The sequence below is a fragment of the Oncorhynchus mykiss genome, chromosome 8, assembly GCF_057628025.1.
Source record: "Oncorhynchus mykiss isolate SJ-2025 chromosome 8, ASM5762802v1, whole genome shotgun sequence".
Taxonomy (NCBI): Eukaryota; Metazoa; Chordata; class Actinopteri; order Salmoniformes; family Salmonidae; genus Oncorhynchus; species Oncorhynchus mykiss.
In genome coordinates, this window is record NC_143029.1 from 58,838,534 (window position 1) to 58,862,038 (window position 23,505).

Consider the following 23,505-nt stretch of genomic DNA (forward strand, 5'->3'; position numbering starts at 1 on the left):
AGTCGGAGGGCATGCTGTCCGGTCCTCTGGCAGTCTCTGGGGGTGCCACAGGGTTCAATTCTTGGGCCGACTCTTTTCTCTGTATATATCAATGATGTTGCTCTTGCTGCGGGCGATTCCCTGATCCACCTCTACGCAGACGACACCATTCTGTATACTTCTGGCTCTTCCTTGGACACTGTGCTATCTAACCTCCAAACAGGCTTCAATGCCATACAACACTCCTTCCGTGGCCTCCAACTGCTCTTAAAACGCTAGTAAAACCAAATGCATGCTTTTCAATCGTTCACTGCTTGCATCCGCATGCCCGACTAGCATCACCACCCTGGATGGTTCCGACCTAGAATATGTGGGCATCTATAAGTACCTAGGTGTCTGGCTAGACTGTAAACTCTCCTTCCAGACTCATATCAAACATCTCCAATCTAAAATCAAATCTAGAGTCAGCTTTCTATTCCGCAAAACAAAGCCTCCTTCACTCACGCCGCCAAACTTACCCTAGTAAAACTGACTATCCTACCGATCCTCGACTTCGGCGATGTCATCTACAAAACAGCTTCCAATACTCTACTCAGCAAACTGGATGCAGTTTATCACAGTGCCATCCGTTTTGTTACGAAACACCTTATACCACCCACCACTGCGACCTGTATGCTCTAGTCTGCTGGCCCTCGCTACATATTCGTCGCCAGACCCACTGGCTCCAGGTCATCTACAATTCCATGCTAGGTAAAGCTCCGCCTTATCTCAGTTCACTGGTCACGATGGCAACACCCACCCGTAGCACGCGCTCCAGCAGGTGTATCTCACTGATCATCCCTAAAGCCAACACCTCATTTGGCCGCCTTTCCTTCCAGTTCTCTGCCGCCTGTGACTGGAACGAATTGCAAAAAAAAAAAAAAAAGTTTTTTTTTTTTAAATAGTCGCTGGAGTTGGACACTTATCTCCCTCACCAACTTTAGACACCTGCTATCTGAGCAGCTAACCGCTGCAGCTGTACATAGTCCATCGGTAAAAAGCCCACCCAATTTACCTACCTCATCCCCATACCGTTTTTATTTACTTTTCTGCTCTTTTGCACACCAGTATCTCTACCTGCACATGACCATCTGATCATTTATCACTCGTGTTACACTGCTAAATTGTAATTATTTGCCTACCTCATGCCTTTTGCACAGAATGTATAGACTTTTTTTTTTTTCCTACTGTGTTGACTTGTTTACTCCATGTGTGTTGTCTGTTCACACTGCTATGCTTTCTTAGCCAGGTCGCAGTTGTAAAAGAACTTGTTCAACTTGCCTACCTGGTTAAATAAAGGTGAAATAAAATACAAGTTAAGACTTAATACATATATGAAGTAACTTTTTATAGAGGGTAGAGTTAAGATTAAATAGGATTTATTTTTACTTGAATGCCAGGGGGATACAAAACCTGAAGATAAATGTTTATATTTTTTATTTAAGGACTGCAGATCTTGTATTTGTTCAAAAAACACATTCATGCAAGGACTATAGTTATAGGAAAAATCAGTGGGATAATGTAATTTTTTTGGCCCAATTTTAACACACTTTAAGGGAAATATTTGTTTACTCAAATGGACATTAGCTAGTAGTGGTCATCGACCACATGACAGATTGTGTAATGTATATGGAGGACTAGAACAGTATCCATATACATTTAACTTTCATACATTCACAAGTGCAAAACACCCAATTAAAACTTAACTTGTTAATCTACCCATTGTGTCTGATTTCAAAAAGGCTTCACAGCGAAAGCACACCATATTGTTAGGCCAGAGCCTAGTCACCAAAAAAAACATTTTCTTGCCAAAGAGTCACAAAAAGCAGAAAGAGAACATTAATCACTAACCTTTGATATTCAGATGGCACTCATAGGGCTTCTTGTTACACAAATGTTTTGTTCGATAAGGTTCATATTTATATCCAAAAATCAGTTGGCGCATTAATGTTGTGCTTCAAAAACGTCGCCGAATTTGCAGAGAGCCACATTAATTTGCAGAAATTCTCATCATAAACTTTGATAAAAGATACAAGTGTTATGCACAGAATTAAAGACACACTTCTCCTTAAGGAACAGGACCAGTTAGAAATGCCAGTGCCGATTTCTGGTTCCAGTCCGCCAGTGGAGGTTGAGGGAAGAATGGCAAACACTTGGAAACCATGGGTTTGATACCATTCCACTGCAGTTAACACAAGCCCGGTCTCCCCAATTAAGGGGCCACCAACCTCCTGTGCAGTCCACCCATTGCTCAGACCCTTCATAGCAAGCCCAATGTCTGAATGCCCTGTAGCTTACATGCTCAATCAGGAACCTCGGGACAGAGTCACATTAATCCAGGATGTGATGTCTGGCTACGCAAACACCAATACAGACCAAAGACTAAGCTAGGAAATGTCAGTTGGCAGCAACAGGCCCTCACTTTAACAAATGAAGGCAATATTTCAGATTACTCTAGCATGTAGTGCATAATGGTGAAGACAGAAAGTCAGTCTAAGTAGCATTAAATCATTTATTTTTCAAAGAGATTAACAGGCATCTCTTGAGATATTTTCTCAGTGTTGTGGTAGTCCAGTCACTGGTTGAGTTCGCCAGGAGCAGATGTGGTGCTTATGTCACTTTGTTGGAGGGTCATCCGCCTTGTGTGCTGGGACATCAGGACCGGCACCAACCTCAGTGAGTTGGTGTGCTGCTGCTTGGAGCAAGTCTATTAAGGGCCACCACGACAACTGCGCCTTCCAATTCTAGAAATTTGATAGTGGACTGGGAACATAACCCTTCTTTATGAAACCACATCAAAAGCAGATATTTAAAAGTGATACTGGCAATTGCCATGTGCAGGTTGACATTTATTGAGACGGTATTGTCCTGGAGGCAGAACTGAGCGATTTCCACTAGATGTGCCAGATGGAAAGTCAAAATTGGCTACATTGTAACAATGTATGCTTTTAATTTAATGTTAGACATTAGGGTTGGCAGTGAGGTTAATGTTTAAAAATCATATTTTATTACCTTGTGGCTGTGCCAGCTAGTGAATATTCTGTGGAGCCATCCCAATAAGTGCTAACCTGCTTGCCATGTGCAGGTTATTTCCCTCTATAATAGCAGTACCATCATCCCATACATACCCTTTCAATAGGTTCCAATCTCATACTGATCCTCCTCTTCACCCAGACCCTCTTTCTCTGTGGTAACCTCAAGGTCGCCAATGGGCTCAGGTGTAGGAATCAACTCAGGGTCTGGAGTGGCCTCCAGCTCTGAGAACAGACTATTTAGCACAGAGCCTACATGCAATTATCATTCATTCAAAACAGTAACGTACTGTCATTACCTCTTTGGGCGATTAGTCCTTTCTGCCTGATGAAGCCATCATATGTTGCAGAGCTAATGAGACCGTGCTTGTTGTTGGGTCCGACCCTTGGGCCCAAGGGACTAGCCTCATTTTGGGATTGGGCGAAATAAGGTCCTGGAATTAAATGTAACAGATTAACACAGCCAGTGTTGGCAGAATTGCTATCCTATAAGGATAGGAAAAGACAGGTGTCCGAAGTGGCACCCAATGACCTATATAGAGTGCACTACTTTTAACCAGTGCATCATGGTCTGGGCAATAGTCTAGACATCCTGGTTGCCTCCCACACATTTTAAAAGCTGGCTTTACACTTCTGTACGTACTAGAACGCAAGTTTGGCATAGAGGAACTAAGTCTGCCTATGTCACTACCTTATCCGCTTGAATACATACAAAATAGCTAGCAAGATGGAGATTACTTATTTTTAATGAGTGGCTAGTTTGCCTCAACTACCTTCACTAAAACCACTGCAAAGGTATGCCCTGAAAAATTTGGTTTCAGATCATGACGTTCTGCCTCGTGATTTGTTGGGAGAAGTTGCCAAACGAGTCAGTCATTGAAACCAGACCCTAGTTAGTGCTGTTGCCTAGGGTTGGGTTCTCAAGACTACCTGTTCAAAGGTAGTTCACCTACATAAGGAATAAGATTATGCCATGTCAGAATCAAATTACCTCTCTTGAAGTCCATGCCACGCCAACGACTGCCAGGTGATACGGGCTTCCTGTCCCCTGTTAAGGCAGGGAAGCCAGGTATATCGATACCTCCACTCGTCCGTGGAGATAGAGGTGTACTCTTCTGTTTACTTGGGAGGACCATCATGGGGCCCAAAGTAGTATCCTGGTCCCATACTAAAATGACACATTAATTAAACACATACATTTGCAGTCAAGACACTCAATTAGTCTTCTCGAATATGGTTGAGATGGAAATTGAGGGAAGGTCCCGCCCCTGAAATGTGTTTTGAGAAGGTGGTGATGGAATAGAGGGATTAAGATGTCAAATACACCTTTCTTGGCCTTCATCCCAATACTCCAATTGTCAGAGGCTGGGGGTTTGTTGCGGTAGACACGAGGTTCAAGTTGGCTACCACCTAGTCTTGGACTGAGGGGACGTTGTGCTGGAGCTTGATCAACCCCCTTCTGTCTACTCAGGCTTGGACAATGCCCACATAGCAAATCATTCTCATCAGCAGACCTCCATCTGAAATGTATGAAAGATCTACTCATGGACCAAGAACACATCACTTAAAAAAAAGCTATGGTTATTCCAGTAATAGGTCACAGCCCAGTAACAGTAGCTAAGGAAATGTGACTTCTCCCACCTGCCATCAATGAAGGAGCATGCCTTGTTGCTAGGCTCTGCATGGTCCATGACAGGGACTGCCACAAGGTGGCAGGTGATGTACAGCTATGAAAAACAGGATAAGCAAAACAAAGATGCAGAATCACAGTAGCCTACATAATGTCTAAAAATTATGTTACTGTAGAATAATTTAACTACAGTACCCATAATGGCCTCGACAACATTGTTTTTATTAAATACCGCCCTCACCTCTGCCCTGTCCCCCTGGTGGAACCTAAAGGCATCAATGTGGAACCCGAGCTTGTTGTCCTGGGTTCTACGCATGAAACCAGAGCGGGAACCAGGCAGTTGGGAATCCATCAAGCACCTGGAGGGAGATAATATTAAAAAACATATTGGGGCATCTTCCTTAGTAACCAATTGAGAAGTCTCAAAGAAACCAGTTGACTACTTTAAAAATGGTGGAAGCCCTCAAATGGCATTCCATCGTTCTCTACGGGCCAGCCGGAGAATAGTCGTTCTAAGGCATCCCCCCCTGCTTACCCATCACTCTCAATGAAGACATATCTGGGGACAGAGTTGCTATCAGGGTCCAGTGTGGCCACGCAGCTGCTAACAAAGACCCTGAGCCTGGTGTGGTGAGCAACCCTGACCGACGCCTCAATGTTGATGAGATCACCCAGGAAGTAGACTCCAGAACCCCGCTCATAGAGCCAGTCACCTGGAAAGGAAATGGCAGTAAAGAAAGGCCATACTGCAAGCAATGCGTTTTAAAGTTACGAACGCGAGTCGCTATTAAAGCTACCCCGGCCAGAACATATTGTCAATAGGCGCTCAACTAGTGAGCATCTAATAATGGGTTAAAATGAGGGCCATGTTTAGAAGGCAAGCTGTATAACGTTGCAGAGAGAAGTGTCCCCAATAACAGTTGTCTGATGTGATCCCGTATTTTGCATGTCAGAGGGGCATATGTGCTACATAGTACATTTATATCTGCCTGCGGCTATGGAACCCTGACCTGTTCGCCGGACGTGCTACCTGTTCCAGACCTGCTGTTTTCAACTCTAGAGACAGCAGGAGCGGTAGAGATACTCTCAATGATCAGCCCTTGAAAAGCCAACTGACATTTACTCCTGAGGTGCTGACCTGTTGCACCCTCGACAACTACTGTGATTATTATTATTTGACCATGCATGAACATTTGAACATCGTTGCCATGTTCTGTTATAATCTCCACCCGGCACAGCTAGAAGAGGACTGGCCATCCCTCAGAGCCTTTCTAGGGAGTTTCCTAGCCACCGTGCTTCTACACCTACATTGCTTGCAGTTTTAGGCTGGGTTTCTGTACAGCACTTTGACATATCAGGTGATGTAAGAAGGGCTATATAAATAAATTTAATATCTTAACATTCAATTCACGGGTTTTAACAAGCTTCTGGGAGAGCGCCATTGTATCCTTTTGATTTATTATCTGAATGGTCAACAAAATTGGACCCTGCGAAATGCAGCCCAGGATTTATATACCCACTTGTCATAAGCTTCAATGAGAACTGCAGGGTGTCTTCAGCAGACACTGTGGCGGTGAAAGGGATCCAGGTCGGCTGGAGAGAAGAGCTGTCCAAACTGTACTTCCTGAAACAGAAAGTACAGACTGGTAAATACACCAATAGGTCAATGCAGGATTCCTATGACCGTCATACAACAGTATAGCCACAACTCACCTTTCATAATGACACTCAATTGGGATTACAGCACCAGCCATTCGAATAACACCATCTGGTGTGGTTCTGGGTATATATCTGAGGAGGTTTGCGTAGATCAATGAGTCTTCATTCAGCTGGGGAGTCACAAAACAGCATTTAAGAGAAGGTTCTCTCAAGAAGTCAACTACTGATTGAAAAAATATATATTACCATGTACTTGGTTCCACAGTCCGAAAGTGCTGCAAATATTCTGTACTCATCTCCGGCTGCTGAAGCTGTAGCCCTACACGGCTCTTGGTCTTGGTACTGTTCAACTCCAAGTCGCAGGTCCTCCACATCGATTAGATTACCGAGTTGAAACAGATCAGCCTTCACGACTATCTCCATGTAGTCTGAATGGCACGTCACAGCGACAGTTTCTACTGGAACTGGCCTTGAAACTGTTTGTTGGAGTGGAGGCTGTTTAAAGCGTGGATGATTGTCAAATTGCGGTGGTCGCCTTGGAAGTTGTTGCCATGTTTCAGTGCTATAAGTATATGACAAAGCAGGAGAGATTAAGAAGTTATCCACAACTAAAAACCAAACCAGTTGCTTGAACAATAACCTGAGCGTGTTTGCCATCATGAGTCCCATGCCAACAACTAATGTGACTCTGTAGGTTAGAGGACAGCGCGCCTCTGCTATGCTACAATTGATGAAACTGAGGTAGCTTTTATCAAACAACCAGGTTGCACACCTGGGCTGGATTACACCCTAATTTGGCCTTGCATCTGATTAGTCAAGATCTTTAATTGGCACACATGTTCAAATCAAATCACATTTTATTTCTCACATACACATGGTTAGCAGATGTTAATGTGAGTGTAGCGAAATGCTTGTGCTTCTGGTTCCGACAGTGCAGTAATATCTAACAAGTAATCTAACAGTTCCCCAACAACTACAACTAATACACACATCTAAAATGGGTGAATGAGAAAATTTACATATGCGGTTCCACAGTGAACAACGGCCAAGCTGCATAGGCAAGGTGAAATAGATGGTATAAAATACAGTACATAAATATGATATGAGTATTGTAAGATATGTAAACATTATTAAGTGGCATCATTTAAAGTGACTAATGATCCATTTGTTAACGTGGCCAGTGATTGGGTCTTCATGTAGGCAGCAGCCACTCTGAGTTAGTGACTGCTGTTTAGCAGTCTGATGGCCTTGAGATAGAAGCTGTTCTTCAGTCTCTCGGTCCCAGCTTCGATGCACCTGTACTGACCTCACCTTCTGGATGGTAGCGGTGTGAACAGGCAGTGGCTCGGGTGGCTGTTGTCTTTGATAATTTTTTTTTGCCTACCTGTGACATCGGGTGCTATAGATGTCATGGTGGGCAGGTAGTTTGCCCCCGGTGATGCGTTGTGCAGACCGCACCACCCTCTGATAGAGCCTTGCGGTTGAGGGCAAGCAGTTGCTGTACCAGGCTGTGATACATCCTGACAGGAGGCTCTCGATTGTGGATCTGTAAAAGTCAGTCAGGGTTTTGGGTGACAAGCCACATTTCTTCAGCCTCCTGAGGTTGAAGAGGCGCTGTTGCACCTTCTTCACCACACTGTCTGTGTGGGTGGACCATTTCAGTTTGTCGTTGATGTGTATGCTGAGGAACTTTCCACTTTCTCCACTGGTGTCCCTTCGATGTAGGTGGTGGGGTGGGGGGGGCTCCTTCAGCTGTTTCCTGATGTCCATGATCATATTTTTTGACGTTGAGTGAGAAGTTGTTTTCCTGACACCACACTCCACACACTGTTCTAGCTGTGTCTGAATCCTGGTTTAGGAAGACCACCAAAAATTCTGAAATGTTCATCCCAAACGACAACATTTTCAGACAAGATAGAACTGCCAAAGGGGGCGGTGTTGAAATCTACTGCAAAGATAGCCTGCAGAGTTCTGTCCTACTATCCAGGTCTGTACCCAAACAATTTGAACTTCTACTTTTAAAAATCCACCTCTCTAAAAACAAGTCTCTCACCATTGCCGCCTGCTATAGACCACCCTCTGCCCCCAGCTGTGCTCTGGACACCATATGTGAACTGATTGCCCCCCATCTATTTTCAGAGCTCGTGCTGCTAGGCGACCTAAACTGGAACATGCTTAACACCCCAGCCATCCTAATCAAATCAAATCAAATCAAATTTATTTTATATAGCCCTTCGTACATCAGCTGATATCTCAAAGTGCTGTACAGAAACCGAGCCTAAAACCCCAAACAGCAAGCAATGCAGGTGAAGAAGCACGGTGGCTAGGAAAAACTCCCTAGAAAGGCCAAAACCTAGGAAGAAACCTAGAGAGGAACCAGGCTATGTGGGGTGGCCAGTCCTCTTCTGGCTGTGCCGGGTGGAGATTATAACAAAACATGGTCAAGATGTTCAAATGTTCATAAATGACCAGCATGGTCAAATAATAATAAGGCAGAATAGTTGAAACTGGAGCAGCAGCACAGTCAGGTGGACTGGGGACAGCAAGGAGTCATCATGTCAGGTATTCCTGGGGCATGGTCCTAGGGCTCAGGTCCTCCGAGAGAGAGAAAGAAAGAGAGAATTAGAGAGAGCATATGTGGGATGGCCAGTCCTCTTCTGGCTGTGCCGGGTGGAGATTATAACAGAACATGGCCAAGATGTTCAAATGTTCATAAATGATCAGCATGGTCGAATAATAATAAGGCAGAACAGTTGAAACTGGAGCAGCAGCACAGCCAGGTGGACTGGGGACAGCAAGGAGTCATCATGTCAGGTAGTCCTGGGGCATGGTCCTAGGGCTCAGGTCCTCCGAGAGAGAGAAAGAGAGAAGGAGAGAATTAGAGAACGCACACTTAGATTCACACAGGACACCGAATAGGACAGGAGAAGTACTCCAGATATAACAAACTGACCCTAGCCCCCCGACACATAAACTACTGCAGCATAAATACTGGAGGCTGAGACAGGAGGGGTCAGGAGACACTGTGGCCCACTCCGAGGACACCCCCGGACAGGGCCAAACAGGAAGGATATAACCCCACCCACTTTGCCAAAGCACAGCCCCCACACCACTAGAGGGATATCTTCAACCACCAACTTACCATCCTGAGACAAGGCTGAGTATAGCCCACAAAGACCTCCGCCACGGCACAACTTAAGGGGGGGGGGGGGGCGCCAACCCAGACAGGATGACCACATCAGTGACTCAACCCACTCAGGTGACGCACCTCCTCCAGGGACGGCATGAGAGAGCCCCAGTAAAGCCAGTGACTCAGCCCCTGTAATAGGGTTAGAGGCAGAGAATCCCAGTGGAAAGAGGGGAACCGGCCAGGCAGAGACAGCAAGGGTGGTTCGTTGCTCCAGAGCCTTTCCGTTCACCCTCCCACTCCTGGGCCAGACTACACTCAATCATATGACCCACTGAAGAGATGAGTCTTCAGTAGAGACTTAAAGGTTGAGACCGAGTTTGCGTCTCTGACATGGGTAGGCAGACCGTTCCATAAAAATGGAGCTCTATAGGAGAAAGCCCTGCCTCCAGCTGTTTGCTTAAAAATTCTAGGGACAATTAGGAGGCCTGCGTCTTGTGACCGTAGCGTACGTGTAGGTATGTACGGCAGGACCAAATCAGAGAGATAGATAGGAGCAAGCCCATGTAATGCTTTGTAGGTTAGCAGTAAAACCTTGAAATCAGCCCTTGCTTTGACAGGAAGCCAGTGTAGAGAGGCTAGCACTGGAGTAATATGATCAAATTTTTTGGTTCTAGTCAGGATTCTAGCAGCCGTATTTAGCACTAACTGAAGTTTATTTAGTGCTTTATCCGGGTAGCCGGAAAGTAGAGCATTGCAGTAGTCTAACCTGGAAGTGACAAAAGCATGGATTAATTTTTCTGCATCATTTTTGGACAGAAAGTTCCTGATTTTTGCAATGTTACGTAGATGGAAAAAAGCTGTCCTTGAAATGGTCTTGATATGTTCTTCAAAAGAGAGATCAGGGTCCAGAGTAACGCCGAGGTCCTTCACAGTTTTATTTGAGACGACTGTACAACCATTAAGATTAATTGTCAGATTCAACAGAAGATCTCTTTGTTTCTTGGGACCTAGAACAAGCATCTCTGTTTTGTCCGAGTTTAAAAGTAGAAAGTTTGCAGCCATCCACTTCCTTATGTCTGAAACACATTCTTCTAGCAAGGGCAATTTTGGGGCTTCACCATGTTTAATTGAAATGTACAGCTGTGTGTCATCTGCATAGCAGTGAAAGTTAACATTATGTTTTCGAATAACATCCCCAAGAGGTAAAATATATAGTGAAAACAATAGTGGTCCTAAAACGGAACCTTGAGGAACACCGAAATTTACAGTTGATTTGTCAGAGGACAGACCATTCACAGAGACAAACTGATATCTTTCCGACAGATAAGATCTAAACCAGGCCAGAACTTGTCCGTGTAGACCAATTTGGGTTTCCAATCTCTCCAAAAGAATGTGGTGATCGATGGTATCAAAAGCAGCACTAAGGTCTAGGAGCACGAGGACAGATGCAGAGCCTCGGTCCGATGCCATTAAAATGTCATTTACCACCTTCACAAGTGCCGTCTCAGTGCTATGATGGGGTCTAAAACCAGACTGAAGCATTTCGTATACATTGTTTGTCTTCAGGAAGGCAGTGAGTTGTTGCGCAACAGCCTTTTCTAAAATTTTTGAGAGGAATGGAAGATTCGATATAGGCCGATAGTTTTTTATATTTTCTGGGTCAAGGTTTGGCTTTTTCAAGAGAGGCTTTATTACTGCCACTTTTAGTGAGTTTGGTACACATCCGGTGGATAGAGAGCCGTTTATTATGTTCAACATAGTAGGGCCAAGCACAGGAAGCAGCTCTTTCAGTAGTTTAGTTGGAATAGGGTCCAGTATGCAGCTTGAAGGTTTAGAGGCCATGATTATTTTCATCATTGTGTCAAGAGATATAGTACTAAAACACTTGAGTGTCTCTCTTGATCCTAGGTCCTGGCAGAGTTGTGCAGACTCAGGACAACTGAGCTTTGAAGGAATACGCAGATTTAAGGAAGAGTCCGTAATTTGCTTTCTAATAATCATAATCTTTTCCTCAAAGAAGTTCATGAATTTATCACTGCTAAAGTGAAAGTCATCCTCTCTTGGGGAATGCTGCTTTTTAGTTAGCTTTGCGACAGTATCAGAAAGGAATTTCGGATTGTTCTTATTTTCCTCAATTAAGTTAGAAAAATAGGATGATCGAGCAGCAGTAAGGGCTCTTCGGTACTGCACAGTACTGTCTTTCCAAGCTAGTCGGAAGACTTCCAGTTTGGTGTGGCGCCATTTCCGTTCCAATTTTCTGGAAGCTTGCTTCAGAGCTCGGGTATTTTCTGTGTACCAGGGAGCTAGTTTCTTATGAGAAATGTTTTTAGTTTTTAGGGGTGCAACTGCATCTAGGGTATTGCGCAAGGTTAAGTTGAGTTCCTCAGTTAGGTGGTTAACTGATTTTTGTCCTCTGGCGTCCTTGGGTAGGCAGAAGGAGTCTGGAAGGACATCAAGGAATCTTTGTGTTGTCTGTGAATTTATAGCACGACTTTTGATGATCCTTGGTTGGGGTCTGAGCAGATTATTTGTTGCAATTGCAAACGTAATAAAATGGTGGTCCGATAGTCCAGGATTATGAGGAAAAACATTAAGATCCACAACATTTATTCCATGGGACAAAACTAGGTCCAGCGTATGACTGTGACAGTGAGTGGGTCCAGAGACATGTTGGACAAAACCCACTGAGTCGATGATGGCTCCGAAAGCCTTTTGGAGTGGGTCTGTGGACTTTTCCATGTGAATATTAAAGTCACCAAAGATTAGAATATTATCCGCTATGACTACAAGGTCCGATAGGAATTCAGGGAACTCAGTGAGGAACGCTGTATATGGCCCAGGAGGCCTGTAAACAGTAGCTATAAAAAGTGATTGAGTAGGCTGCATAGATTTCATGACTAGAAGCTCAAAAGACGAAAACGTCATTTTTTTTTTTGTAAATTGAAATTTGCTATCGTAAATGTTAGCAACACCTCCGCCTTTGCGGGATGCACGGGGGATATGGTCACTAGTGTAGCCAGGAGGTGAGGCCTCATTTAACACAGTAAATTCATCAGGCTTAAGCCATGTTTCAGTCAGGCCAATCACATCAAGATTATGATCAGTGATTAGTTCATTGACTATAATTGCCTTTGAAGTAAGGGATCTAACATTAAGTAGCCCTATTTTGAGATGTGAGGTATCATGATCTCTTTCAATAATGACAGGAATGGAGGTGGTCTTTATCCTAGTGAGATTGCTAAGGCGAACACCGCCATGTTTAGTTTTGCCCAACCTAGGTCGAGGCACAGACACGGTCTCAATGGTGATAGCTGAGCTGACTACACTGACTGTGCTAGTGGCAGACTCCACTATGCTGGCAGGCTGGCTAACAGCCTGCTGCCTGGCCTGCACCCTATTTCATTGTGGAGCTAGAGGAGTTAGAGCCCTGTCTATGTTGGTAGATAAAATGAGAGCACCCCTCCAGCTAGGATGGAGTCCGTCACTCCTCAGCAGGTCAGGCTTGGTCCTGTTTGTGGGCGAGTCCCAGAAAGAGGGCCAATTATCTACAAATTCTATCTTTTGGGAGGGGCAGAAAACAGTTTTCAACCAGCGATTGAGTTGTGAGACTCTGCTGTAGAGCTCATCACTCCCCCTAACTGGGAGGGGGCCAGAGACAATTACTCGATGCCGACACATCTTTCTAGCTGATTTACACGCAGAAGCTATGTTGCGCTTGGTGATCTCTGACTGTTTCATCCTAACATCGTTGGTGCCGACGTGGATAACAATATCTCTATACTCTCTACACTCGCCAGTTTTAGCTTTAGCCAGCACCATCTTCAGATTAGCCTTAACGTCGGTAGCCCTGCCCCCCGGTAAACAGTGTATGATCGCTGGATGATTCTCAAGTCTAATACTGCGGGTAATGGAGTCGCCAATGACTAGAGTTTTCAATTTGTCAGAGCTAATGGTGGGAAGCTTCGGCGTCTCAGACCCCGTAACGGGAGGAGTAGAGACCAGAGAAGACTCGGCCTCTGACTCCGACCCGCTGCTTAATGGGGAAAACCGGTTGAAAGTTTCTGTCGGCTGAATGAGCGACACCGGTTGAGCGTTCCTACAGCATTTCCTTCCAGAAACCGTGAGAAAGTTGTCCGGCTGCGGGGACTGTGCCAGGGGATTTATACTACTATCTGTACTTACTGGTGGCACAGACGCTGTTTCATCCTTTCCTACACTGAAATTACCCTTGCCTAGCGATTGCGTCTGAAGCTGGGCTTGTAGCACAGCTATCCTCGCCGTAAGGCGAGTACAGCGACTACAATTAGAAGGCATCATGTTAATGTTACTACTTAGCTTCGGCTGTTGGAGGTCCTGACGAATCGTGTCCAGATAAAGCGTCCGGAGTGAAAAAGTTGAGTAGGAAAAAACAAAAATATAAACGGTAATTAAAAAGTAAAAACCGTAAATTTGTCAGGTAGCAAAACAGCTTGATGCCCTCAATCTCACACAAATTACCAATGAACCTACCAGGTACCTCCCCAAAGCCTTAAACACGGGCACCCTCATAGATATCATCCTAACCAACTTGCCCTCTAAATACACCTCTGCTGTCTTCAACCAAGATCTCAGCGATCACTGCCTCATTGCCTGCATCTGTAATGGGTCAGCGGTCAAATGACCTCCACTCATCACTGTCAAACGCTCCCTGAAACACTTCAGCGAGCAGGCCTTTCTAATCGACCTGGCCGGGGTATCCTGGAAGGATATTGATCTCATCCCGTCAGTAGAGGATGCCTGGGTATTTTTTTTGAATGCTTTCCTAACCATCTTAAATAACCATGCCCCATTCAAGAAATTTAGAACCAGGAACAGATATAGGCCTTGGTTCTCCCCACACCTGACTGCCCTTAACCAACACAAAATGGCGTTCTGCATTAGCATCTAACAGCCCCCGTGATATGCAGCTGTTCAGGGAAGCTAGAAACCATTATACACCGGCAGTTAGAAAGGCCAAGGCTAGCTTTTTTAAGCAGAAATTTGCTTCCTGCAACACTAACTCAAAAAGTTCTGGGACACTGTAAAGTCCATGGAGAATAAGAACACCTCCTCCCAGCTGCCCACTGCACTGAAGATAGGAAACACTGTCACCACTGATAAATCCACCATAATTGAGAATTTCAATAAGCATTTTTCTATGGCTGGCCATGCTTTCCACCTGGCTACTCTTACCCCGGTCAACAGCACTGCACCCCCCACAGCAACTCGCCCAAGCCTTCCCCATTTCTCCTTCTCCCAAATCCAGTCAGCTGATGTTCTGAAATAGCTGCAAAATCTAGACCCCTACAAATCAGCCGGGCTAGACAATCTGGACCCTTTCTTTCTAAAATGATCTGCCGAAATTGTTGCCACCCATATTACTAGCCTGTTCAACCTCTCTTTCTGTCTGAGATTCCCAAAGATTGGAAAGCAGCTGCGGTCATCCCCCTCTTCAAAGGGGGGGACACTCTTGACTCAAGAGTGCTCAACTGCTACAGACCTATATCTATCCTACCCTGCCTTTCTAAGGTCTTCGAAAGCCAAGTCAACAAACAGATTACCGACCATTTCGAATCTCACCATACCTTCTCTGCTATGCAATCTGGTTTCAGAGCTGGTCATGGGTGCACCTCAGCCACGCTTAAGGTCCTAAACGATATCTTAACCGCCATCGATAAGAAACATTACTGTGCAGCCGTATTCATTGATCTGGCCAAGGCTTTCGACTCTGTCAATCACCACATCCTCATCGGCAGACTCGACAGCCTTGGTTTCTCAAATGATTGCCTCGCCTGGTTCACCAACTACTTCTCTGATAGAGTTCAGTGTGTCAAATCGGAGGGTCTGCTGTCCAGACCTCTGGCAGTCTCTATGGGGGTGCCACAGGGTTCAATTCTTGGACCGACTCTCTTCTCTGTATACATCAATGATGTTGCTCTTGCTGCTGGTGAGTCTCTGATCCACCTCTACACAGACCACCCCATTCTGTATACTTCTGGCCCTTCTTTGGACACTGTGTTAACAACCCTCCAGACAAGCTTCAATGCCATACAACTCTCCTTCCGTGGCCTTCAAATGCTCTTAAATACAAGTAAAACTAAATGCGTGCTCTTCAACCGATCGCTGCCTGCACCTTCCCGCCTGTCCAACATCACTACTCTGGATGGCTCTGACTTAGAATACGTGGACAACTGCAAATACCTAGGTGTCTGGTTAGACTGTAAACTCTCCTTCCAGACCCACATCAAACATCTCCATTCCAAAGTTAAATCTAGAATTGGCTTCCTATTTCGCAACAAAGCATACTTCACTCATGCTGCCAAACATACCCTTGTAAAACTGACCATCTTACCAATCCTCGACTTCGGCGATGTCATTTACAAAATAGCCTCCAATACCCTACTCAACAAATTGGATGCAGTCTATCACAGTGCAATCTGTTTTGTCACCAAAGCCCCAAATACTACCCACCATTGCGACCTGTACGCTCTCGTTGGCTGGCCCTCGCTTCATACTCGTCGCCAAACCCACTGGCTCCATGTCATCTACAAGACCCTGCTAGGTAAAGTCCCCCCTTATCTCAGCTCGCTGGTCACCATAGCATCACCCACCTGTAGCACGCGCTCCAGCAGGTATATCTCTCTGGTCACCCCCAAAACCAATTCTTTCTTTGGCCGCCTCTCCTTCCAGTTCTCTGCTGCCAATGACTGGAACGAACTACAAAAATCTCTGAAACTGGAAACACTTATCTCCCTCACTAGCTTTAAGCACCAACTGTCAGAGCAGCTCACAGATTACTGCACCTGTACATAGCCCACCTATAATTTAGCCCAAACAACTACCTCTTTCCCTACTGTATTTATTTTATTTATTTATTTATTTTGCTGCTTTGCAACCCATATATTTCTACTTTGCACATTCTTCCACTGCAAATCTACCATTCCAGTGTTTTACTTGCTCTATTGTATTTACTTTGCCACCATGGCATTTTATTTGCCTTTACCTCCCTTATCTCACCTCATTTGCTCACATCGTACAGTGGGGCAAAAAAGTATTTAGTCAGCCACCAATTGTGCAAGTTCTCCAACTTAAAAAGATGAGAGAGGCCTGTCATTTTCATCATAGGTACACTTCAACTATGACAGACAAAATGGGAAAAAAAATCCAGAAAATCACATTGTAGGATTTTTAATTAATTAATTTGCAAATTATGGTGGAAAATAAGTATTTGGTCAATAACAAAAGTTTATCTCAATACTTTGTTATATACCCTTTGTTGGCAATGACAGAGGTTAAACATTTTCTGTAATTCTTCACAAGGTTTTCACACACTGTTGCTGGTATTTTGGCCCATTCCTCCATGCAGATCTCCTCTAGAGCAGTGATGTTTTGGGGCTGTTGCTGGGCAACACAGACTTTCAACTCCCTCCAAAGATTTTCTATGGGGTTGAGATCTGGAGACTGGCTAGGCCACTCCAGGACCTTGAAATGCTTCTTACGAAGCCACTCCTTCGTTGCCCGGGCGGTGTGTTTGGGATCATTGTCATGCTGAAAGACCCAGCCACGTTTCATCTTCAATGCCCTTGCTGATGGAAGGAGGTTTTCACTCAAAATCTCACGATACATGGCCCCATTCATTCTTTCCTTTACACGGATCAGTCGTCCTGGTCCCTTTGCAGAAAAACAGCCCCAAAGCATGATGTTTCCACCCCCATGCTTCACAGTAGGTATGGTGTTCTTTGGATGCAACTCAGCATTCTTTGTCCTCCAAACACGACGAGTTGAGTTTTTACCAAAAAGTTATATTTTGGTTTCATCAGACCATATGACATTCTCCCAATCTTCTTCTGGATCATCCAAATGCTCTCTAGCAAACTTCAGACGGGCCTGGACATGTACTGGCTTAAGCAGGGGGACACGTCTGGCACTGCAGGATTTGAGTCCCTGGCGGCGTAGTGTGTTACTGATGGTAGGCTTTGTTACTTTGGTCCCAGCTCTCTGCAGGTCATTCACACTTTTTGCTCACCGTTCTTGTGATCATTTTGACCCCACGGGGTGAGATCTTGCGTGGAGCCCCAGATCAAGGGAGATTATCAGTGGTCTTGTATGTCTTCCATTTCCTAATAATTGCTCCCACAGTTGATTTCTTCAAACCAAGCTGCTTACCTATTGCAGATTCAGTCTTCCCAGCCTGGTGCAGGTCTACAAGTTTGTTTCTGGTGTCCTTTGACAGCTCTTTGGTCTTGGCCATAGTGGAGTTTGGAGTGTGACTGTTTGAGGTTGAGGACAGGTGTATTTTATACTGATAACAAGTTCAAACAGGTGCCATTAATACAGGTAACGAGTGGAGGACAGAGGAGCCTCTTAAAGAAGAAGTTACAGATCTGTAAGAGCCAGAAATCTAGCTTGTTTGTAGGTGACCAAATACTTATTTTCCACCATAATTTGCAAATAAATTCAGTAAAAATCCTACAATGTGATTTTCTGGATTTTTTTGTCTCATTTTGTCTGTCATAGTTGAAGTGTACCTGTGATGAAAATTACAGGCTTCTCTCATCTTTTTAAGTGGGAGAACTTGCACAATTGGTGGCTGACTAAATACGTTTTTGCCCCACTGTATATAGACTTGTTTATACTGTATTATTGACTGTATGTTTGTTTTACTCCATGTGTAACTCTGTGTCGTTGTATGTGTCGAACTGCTTTGCTTTATCTTGGCCAGGTCGCAATTGTAAATGAGAACTTGCCTACCTGGTTAAATAAAGGTGAAATCAAATAAATAAAAACTCTGAGTGCCCTCACCTTCTCCTTGTAGGCTGTCTCGTCGTTGTTGGTAATCAAGCCCACTACTGTTGTGTCGTTTGCAAACTTAATGGTTGAGTTACCACGCAGTCGTTGGCCACGCAGTCGTTGGTGAACAGGGAGTACAGTTGGGGGCTGTGCACGCACCAGTGTGGGGCCCCAGTGTTCAGCGAGGTAGAGATGCTGTTTCTTACGTTCACCACCTGGGGGCAGCCCGTCAGAAAATTCCAGTAATCAATTGCACAGGACGGGGTTGAGGCCCAGGGCCTCCAGCTTGACGATGAGCTTGGAGGGTACAATGGTGTTGAATGCTGAGCTGTAGTCAATGAACAGCATTCTTACATAGGTATTCCTCTTGTCCAGATGGGATAGGGCAGTGTGCAGTGTGATGGCGATTGCATCGTCTGTGGACCTGTTTGGGCGGTATGCAAACTGAAGTGGGTCTAGGGTTGCCGGAAGGTGGAAATGATATGATCCTTGACTAGTCTCTTAAAGCACTTCAGGATGACAGAAGTGAGTGTGTTCATTTAGTTCAGTTATCTTTGCCTTCCTGGGTACAGGAACCATGGAGGCCATTGTGAAGCATGTGGGGACAGCAGACTGGGATAGGGAATGATTGAATATGTCTGTAAACACACCAGCCTGCTGGTCTGCGCATGCTCTGAGGACGCGGCTAGGTATTCCGTCTGGGCCAGCAGGCCTGTGAGGGTTAACACGTTTAAATGTTTTACTCACGTCGGCCACGGAGAAGAAGAGGGGCGCCTCAGTTCTTGTTAGCGGCTCGCGGTGGTGGCACTATATTATCCTCAAAGCGGGCAAAGAAGGTGTTTAGTTTGTCTGGAAGCGTGACGTCGTTGTCCGTGATGTGGCTGGTTTTCTTTTTGTAGTTCGTGATTTCCTGTAGACCCTGCCACATACGTGTCATGTCTGAGCCGTTGAATTGGGCCTCCACTTTGTCCCTGTACCGGCATTTCGCTTGTCTGATTGCCTTAAGGAGGGAATAACTACACTGTTTATATTCAGCCAAATTCCCAGACCTTTTTCCATGGTTAAATGCTTTCAGTTTTACGCGAATGCCGCCATCCATCCACGGTTTCTGTTTAGGGTAGTTTTTTATTATTATTATTATTTTTTTCTCCCTTTTTCTCCCCAATTTCATGGTATCCAATTGTTGTAGTAGCTACTATCTTGTCTCATCGCTACAACTCCCGTACGGGCTCGGGAGAGACGAAGGTTGAAAGTCATGCGTCCTCCGATACACAACCCAACCAGCCGCACTGCTTCTTAACACAGCGCGCATCCAACCCGGAAGCCAGCCACACTAATGTGTCGGAGGCTACACCGTGCACCTGGCAACCTTGGTTAGCGTGCACTGCGCCCGGCCCGCCACAGGAGTCGCTGGTGCGCGATGAGACAAGGACATCCCCACTGACCAAGCCCTCCCTAACCCGAACGACGCTAGGCCAATTGTGCGTCGCCCCACGGACCTCCCGGTCGTGGCCGGTTACGACAGAGCCTGGGCGCAAACCCAGGGACTCTGATGGCACAGCTGGCGCTGCAGTACAGCGCCCTTAACCACTGCGCCACCCGGGAGGCCAGGGTAGGTTTTAATAGTCACAGTTGGTCCAACATCTCCAATGCACTTCCTTATAAATTCACTCACCGAGTCAACGTATAGGTTGATGTTATTCTCTGAAGCTGACCGGAACATATCCCAGTCCGCGTGATCAAAACAATCTTGAAGCGTGGATTTCGATGAGTCAGACCAGCGTTGAATAGTTCTAGTCACTGGTACATCCTGTTTGAGTTTCTGCCTATAAGACGGTAGGAGCAAGATGGCGTCGTGGTTGGATTTGCCTGAAAGGAGGGCTTTGTATGCATCGCAGAAGTTAGAGTAGCAGTGGTCGAGTGTATTACCCCTGCGAAAAGTGCAATCAATATGCTGATAGAATTTAGGTAGCCTTGTTCTCAAATTTGCTTTGTTAAAATCCCCAGCTACAATAAATGCAGCCTCAGGATATAAGGTTTCCAGTTTACATAGAGTCCAGTGAATGTCCTTTAGGGCCATCTTGGTGTGTGCTTGTGGGGAATGTACACAGCTGTGAAGATAACTGACGAGAATTCTCTTGGAGGGTAATATGGCCGGCATTTCATTGTGAGGATTTCTAGGTTGGGTGAGCAGAAGGACTTGAGTTGCTGTATGTTGTTATGATTACACCATGAGTCGTTAATCATGAAGCATACACCCCCGCCCTTCCTCTTCCCAGAGAGGTGTTAATGCAACCGCTGTGTCAGATTTCAAAAAAACTTTACAAAAAAAAGCACACCATGCAATAATCTGAGTACGGCGCTCAGACACAAAAACAAGCCATACAGATACCCACCATGTTGTGGAGTCAACAGAAGTCAGAAATAGCATTATATATATTCTCTTACCTTTGATGATCTTCATCAGAATGCACTCCCAGGAATCCCAGTTCCACAATAAATGTTTGTTATGTTCGCTAAAGTCCATCATTTATGTCCAAATACCTCCTTTTTGTTAGTGCGTTTAGTTCACAAATACAAACTCACGAGGCGTGGGAAAGTCCAGGCGAAAGTTCAGACCAAGTCCAAAAAGTTATATTACAGGTCGTAGAAACATGTCAAACGATGTATAGAATCAATCTTTAGGATGTTTTTTGTTTAAATATTTTATTTTTGCATTTTCCAATTAAGAACATTCAAAACAAAAGTGAAAAGATATTAGACAACGATAGGACAAAGTGACAGTAACAGACGAGCATAACAAAAATAAATATTAATAATAATTATATAAACAAACATACAATAAGAAAAGAAAAAAAGAAAAAATAACGAGACATTGGATCACCTGCCGTAGGCTACATATTATACATTACGTGTGAAACATTATGTGATGATTATATATAGATTCAATCAATGAGATGTGGGGGGAGATTCTCCATATAGTCAATAAAAGGTTGCCAAATTCTGTAAAATGTCTTTAACTTATTCCTCAAGCAGTAAGTGATTTTCTCCAAAGGGATACAACTATTAACTTCCGATAGCCACATTGCAACTGGCAGGGAGGAATCCAATTTCCATTTCAAGGCAATACATTTCTTGGCGATCGCTAGCAATATTTCTGTTAGCTTTATAGGATGGCTTTGCCTAAGATTGGTGTTAGTAAAGTTACCCAGTAGACAGACCTCCGGGTCTAAAGGGAATGCAACCCCGTGAATTGAGGATATGGTATCGCATACCCCCTGCCAGAAACCGTGTAGTTTTGAACACTGCCAAGTGGAATGGAGGAATGTTCCTTCATCTGAGCCACATCTAAAACATAGGGAGGAGATATCTGGGTTGAACTTGTGCAGTCTAGATGGGGTGATATAGAGCTGATGGAGGAAATTAAACTGGATCAGTCTGTATCTGGAGTTCAATGTGGATGTAACACCATCCCTGCATAGGTCACGCCATAGATCCTCATCAAGATCAATACCCATATCTTTTTCCCATCTAAGTCGGGGTTTATCTAGCCCAGGCAGTGTTAGTCCTGACATAAGAGCATCGTATACACGGGAAATGGTCTTGAACAGTGGTTGGTCTGCGTGGCAGAGTTGTTCAATAGGTGACATCTTAGGTAGGTTCCATTGTCCCTTGAGAGTCACCCTAATAAAGTTTCGTAGTTGTAGGTAGCTAAAGAAGTCCCTGTTAGGCAAGTGGTTTCAGCTGATCAAAAGACATAAGAACTCCCTCCTCGTAACAATGTTCCAGAAGAATGATCTCCTTATCAGACCATGGTCTAAAGTTACTATTCTGGAAAAACATAGGGATCAATCTATTGTTCCATAAAGGGGTTTTAGGGGAAAGGAATCCCCCTCCTCCGAACAGCTCATGCAGTTTGCACCATGCCAGGACAGAATGTAAGATTAAAGGGTTGTCTGTGATGGTTCTAATATAGATTTACTGTCCCATTTGTAAAACAATTCTGCCCCAGTGTCATCATTTTCCTCAAGCTTTTCAATGTTCAACCATGAGGGAGAGGGACCATTGTCAAACCTCTGAGCCAGAAACCTAGACTGTGCAGCCCAGTAGTACATTCTAAAATTGGGGAGGTTTAAGCCCCCTTGACTGTAATCAAGGGTCAGTTCATCCAGGCCAACCCTAGGGGTTTTGCCGTGCCAGATAAACCGTCTGGTCAGCTTGTCGAGAGAGGAAGAAAATGCTGCGGGAACAGGGACAGGGAGAGATTGAAACAGATATAGAAATCTGGGCAGGACATTCATTTTAATTACATTGATTCTACCCAGTAGAGTGAGAGGTAAGTCCATCCATTTACAAAGGTCAACCTCCACCTTTTGCAACAAACTGGCCAGATTGAGTTTATAGAGGTTGTTCAGATTTCCATCCACCATTATGCCCAAATATGTGAAGCCCATAGGCGACCATCTAAAAGGAAACTTGTGCTTGATGGTATGTATGATGGTCAAAGACAGACAACGGTAAGATTTAGCTTTCATCAAAATTGAGCTTATATCCAGAGAAAGAACTATAACACTTTAGTAGGATCTGCAAGTGAGAGAGGGAGTGTTCTGGGTTTGTTAGAAATAAGATAAGGTCGTCCGCAAAGAGTGATAATTTATGGGTATGGGGGCCCACCTCAAAGCCATGTATGTCGGGGCACGTTCTAATAGTCTCAGATGGCGAGGGCAAAGAGGTGGGGGCTAATTGGGCAACCTTGTCTGTTCCCCCTATAAAGAGGGAAAGAGGAGGAAGTAATCCCATTGGTAGCAATCCTAGCTTTAGGAGATTTGTAGAGTGATTTTATCAAATTTACAAATACGGTACCTAAACCGAACTTTTCCAAGACGCGAAAGAGGTATGGCCATTCAACCCTATCAAAGGCCTTTTCAGCGTCGAGGGAGACTGCGACACTAGGTATTTTGTTTTTGTTAGCAAGGTGAATTATATCAAAGAACCTTCTGAGATTATTGGAGGACAATCTATTAATTATGAAGCCAGTCTGATCTGGGTTGACCAACAGGGGAAGACGACTCCAGTCTCTTAGATGACATCTTGGTGACCAGTTTACAATCTGTGTTAAGGAGAGAGATTGGTCTATAGGAGGCGCACTTTAGCGGGTTTTTCCCTTTCTTGTGGATTACAGTAATCACTGCTTGAGAGAAGGACTCTGGAAAGCAGTTGTCTTCTCT

General features: G+C 44.7%; 1 protein-coding gene across 2 annotated transcripts; it reads right to left on the reverse strand.

Moving 5' to 3' along the window:
• Window positions 1-2,516: 2,516 nt before the first annotated feature.
• On the reverse strand, window positions 2,517-7,072 carry LOC110530210 (zona pellucida sperm-binding protein 3). 2 transcript variants are annotated; one of them, XM_021613092.3, is made up of 11 exons: window positions 6,586-7,072; window positions 6,394-6,509; window positions 6,201-6,304; window positions 5,216-5,393; window positions 4,922-5,039; window positions 4,692-4,777; window positions 4,377-4,570; window positions 4,042-4,218; window positions 3,350-3,484; window positions 3,147-3,275; window positions 2,517-2,781 (listed from the first exon to the last, which is right to left on the reverse strand). In XM_021613092.3, the coding sequence occupies exons 1-10, from the start codon at window positions 7,006-7,008 to the stop codon at window positions 3,151-3,153; spliced, it is 1,656 nt and encodes a 551-aa protein (XP_021468767.2). In that variant the 5' UTR covers window positions 7,009-7,072; the 3' UTR covers window positions 2,517-2,781; window positions 3,147-3,150. The 2 variants fall into 2 exon arrangements, with proteins under 2 accessions (XP_021468767.2, XP_021468768.2); XM_021613093.3 differs by having other exon boundaries at window positions 2,707-2,795.
• Window positions 7,073-23,505: the final 16,433 nt, after the last annotated feature.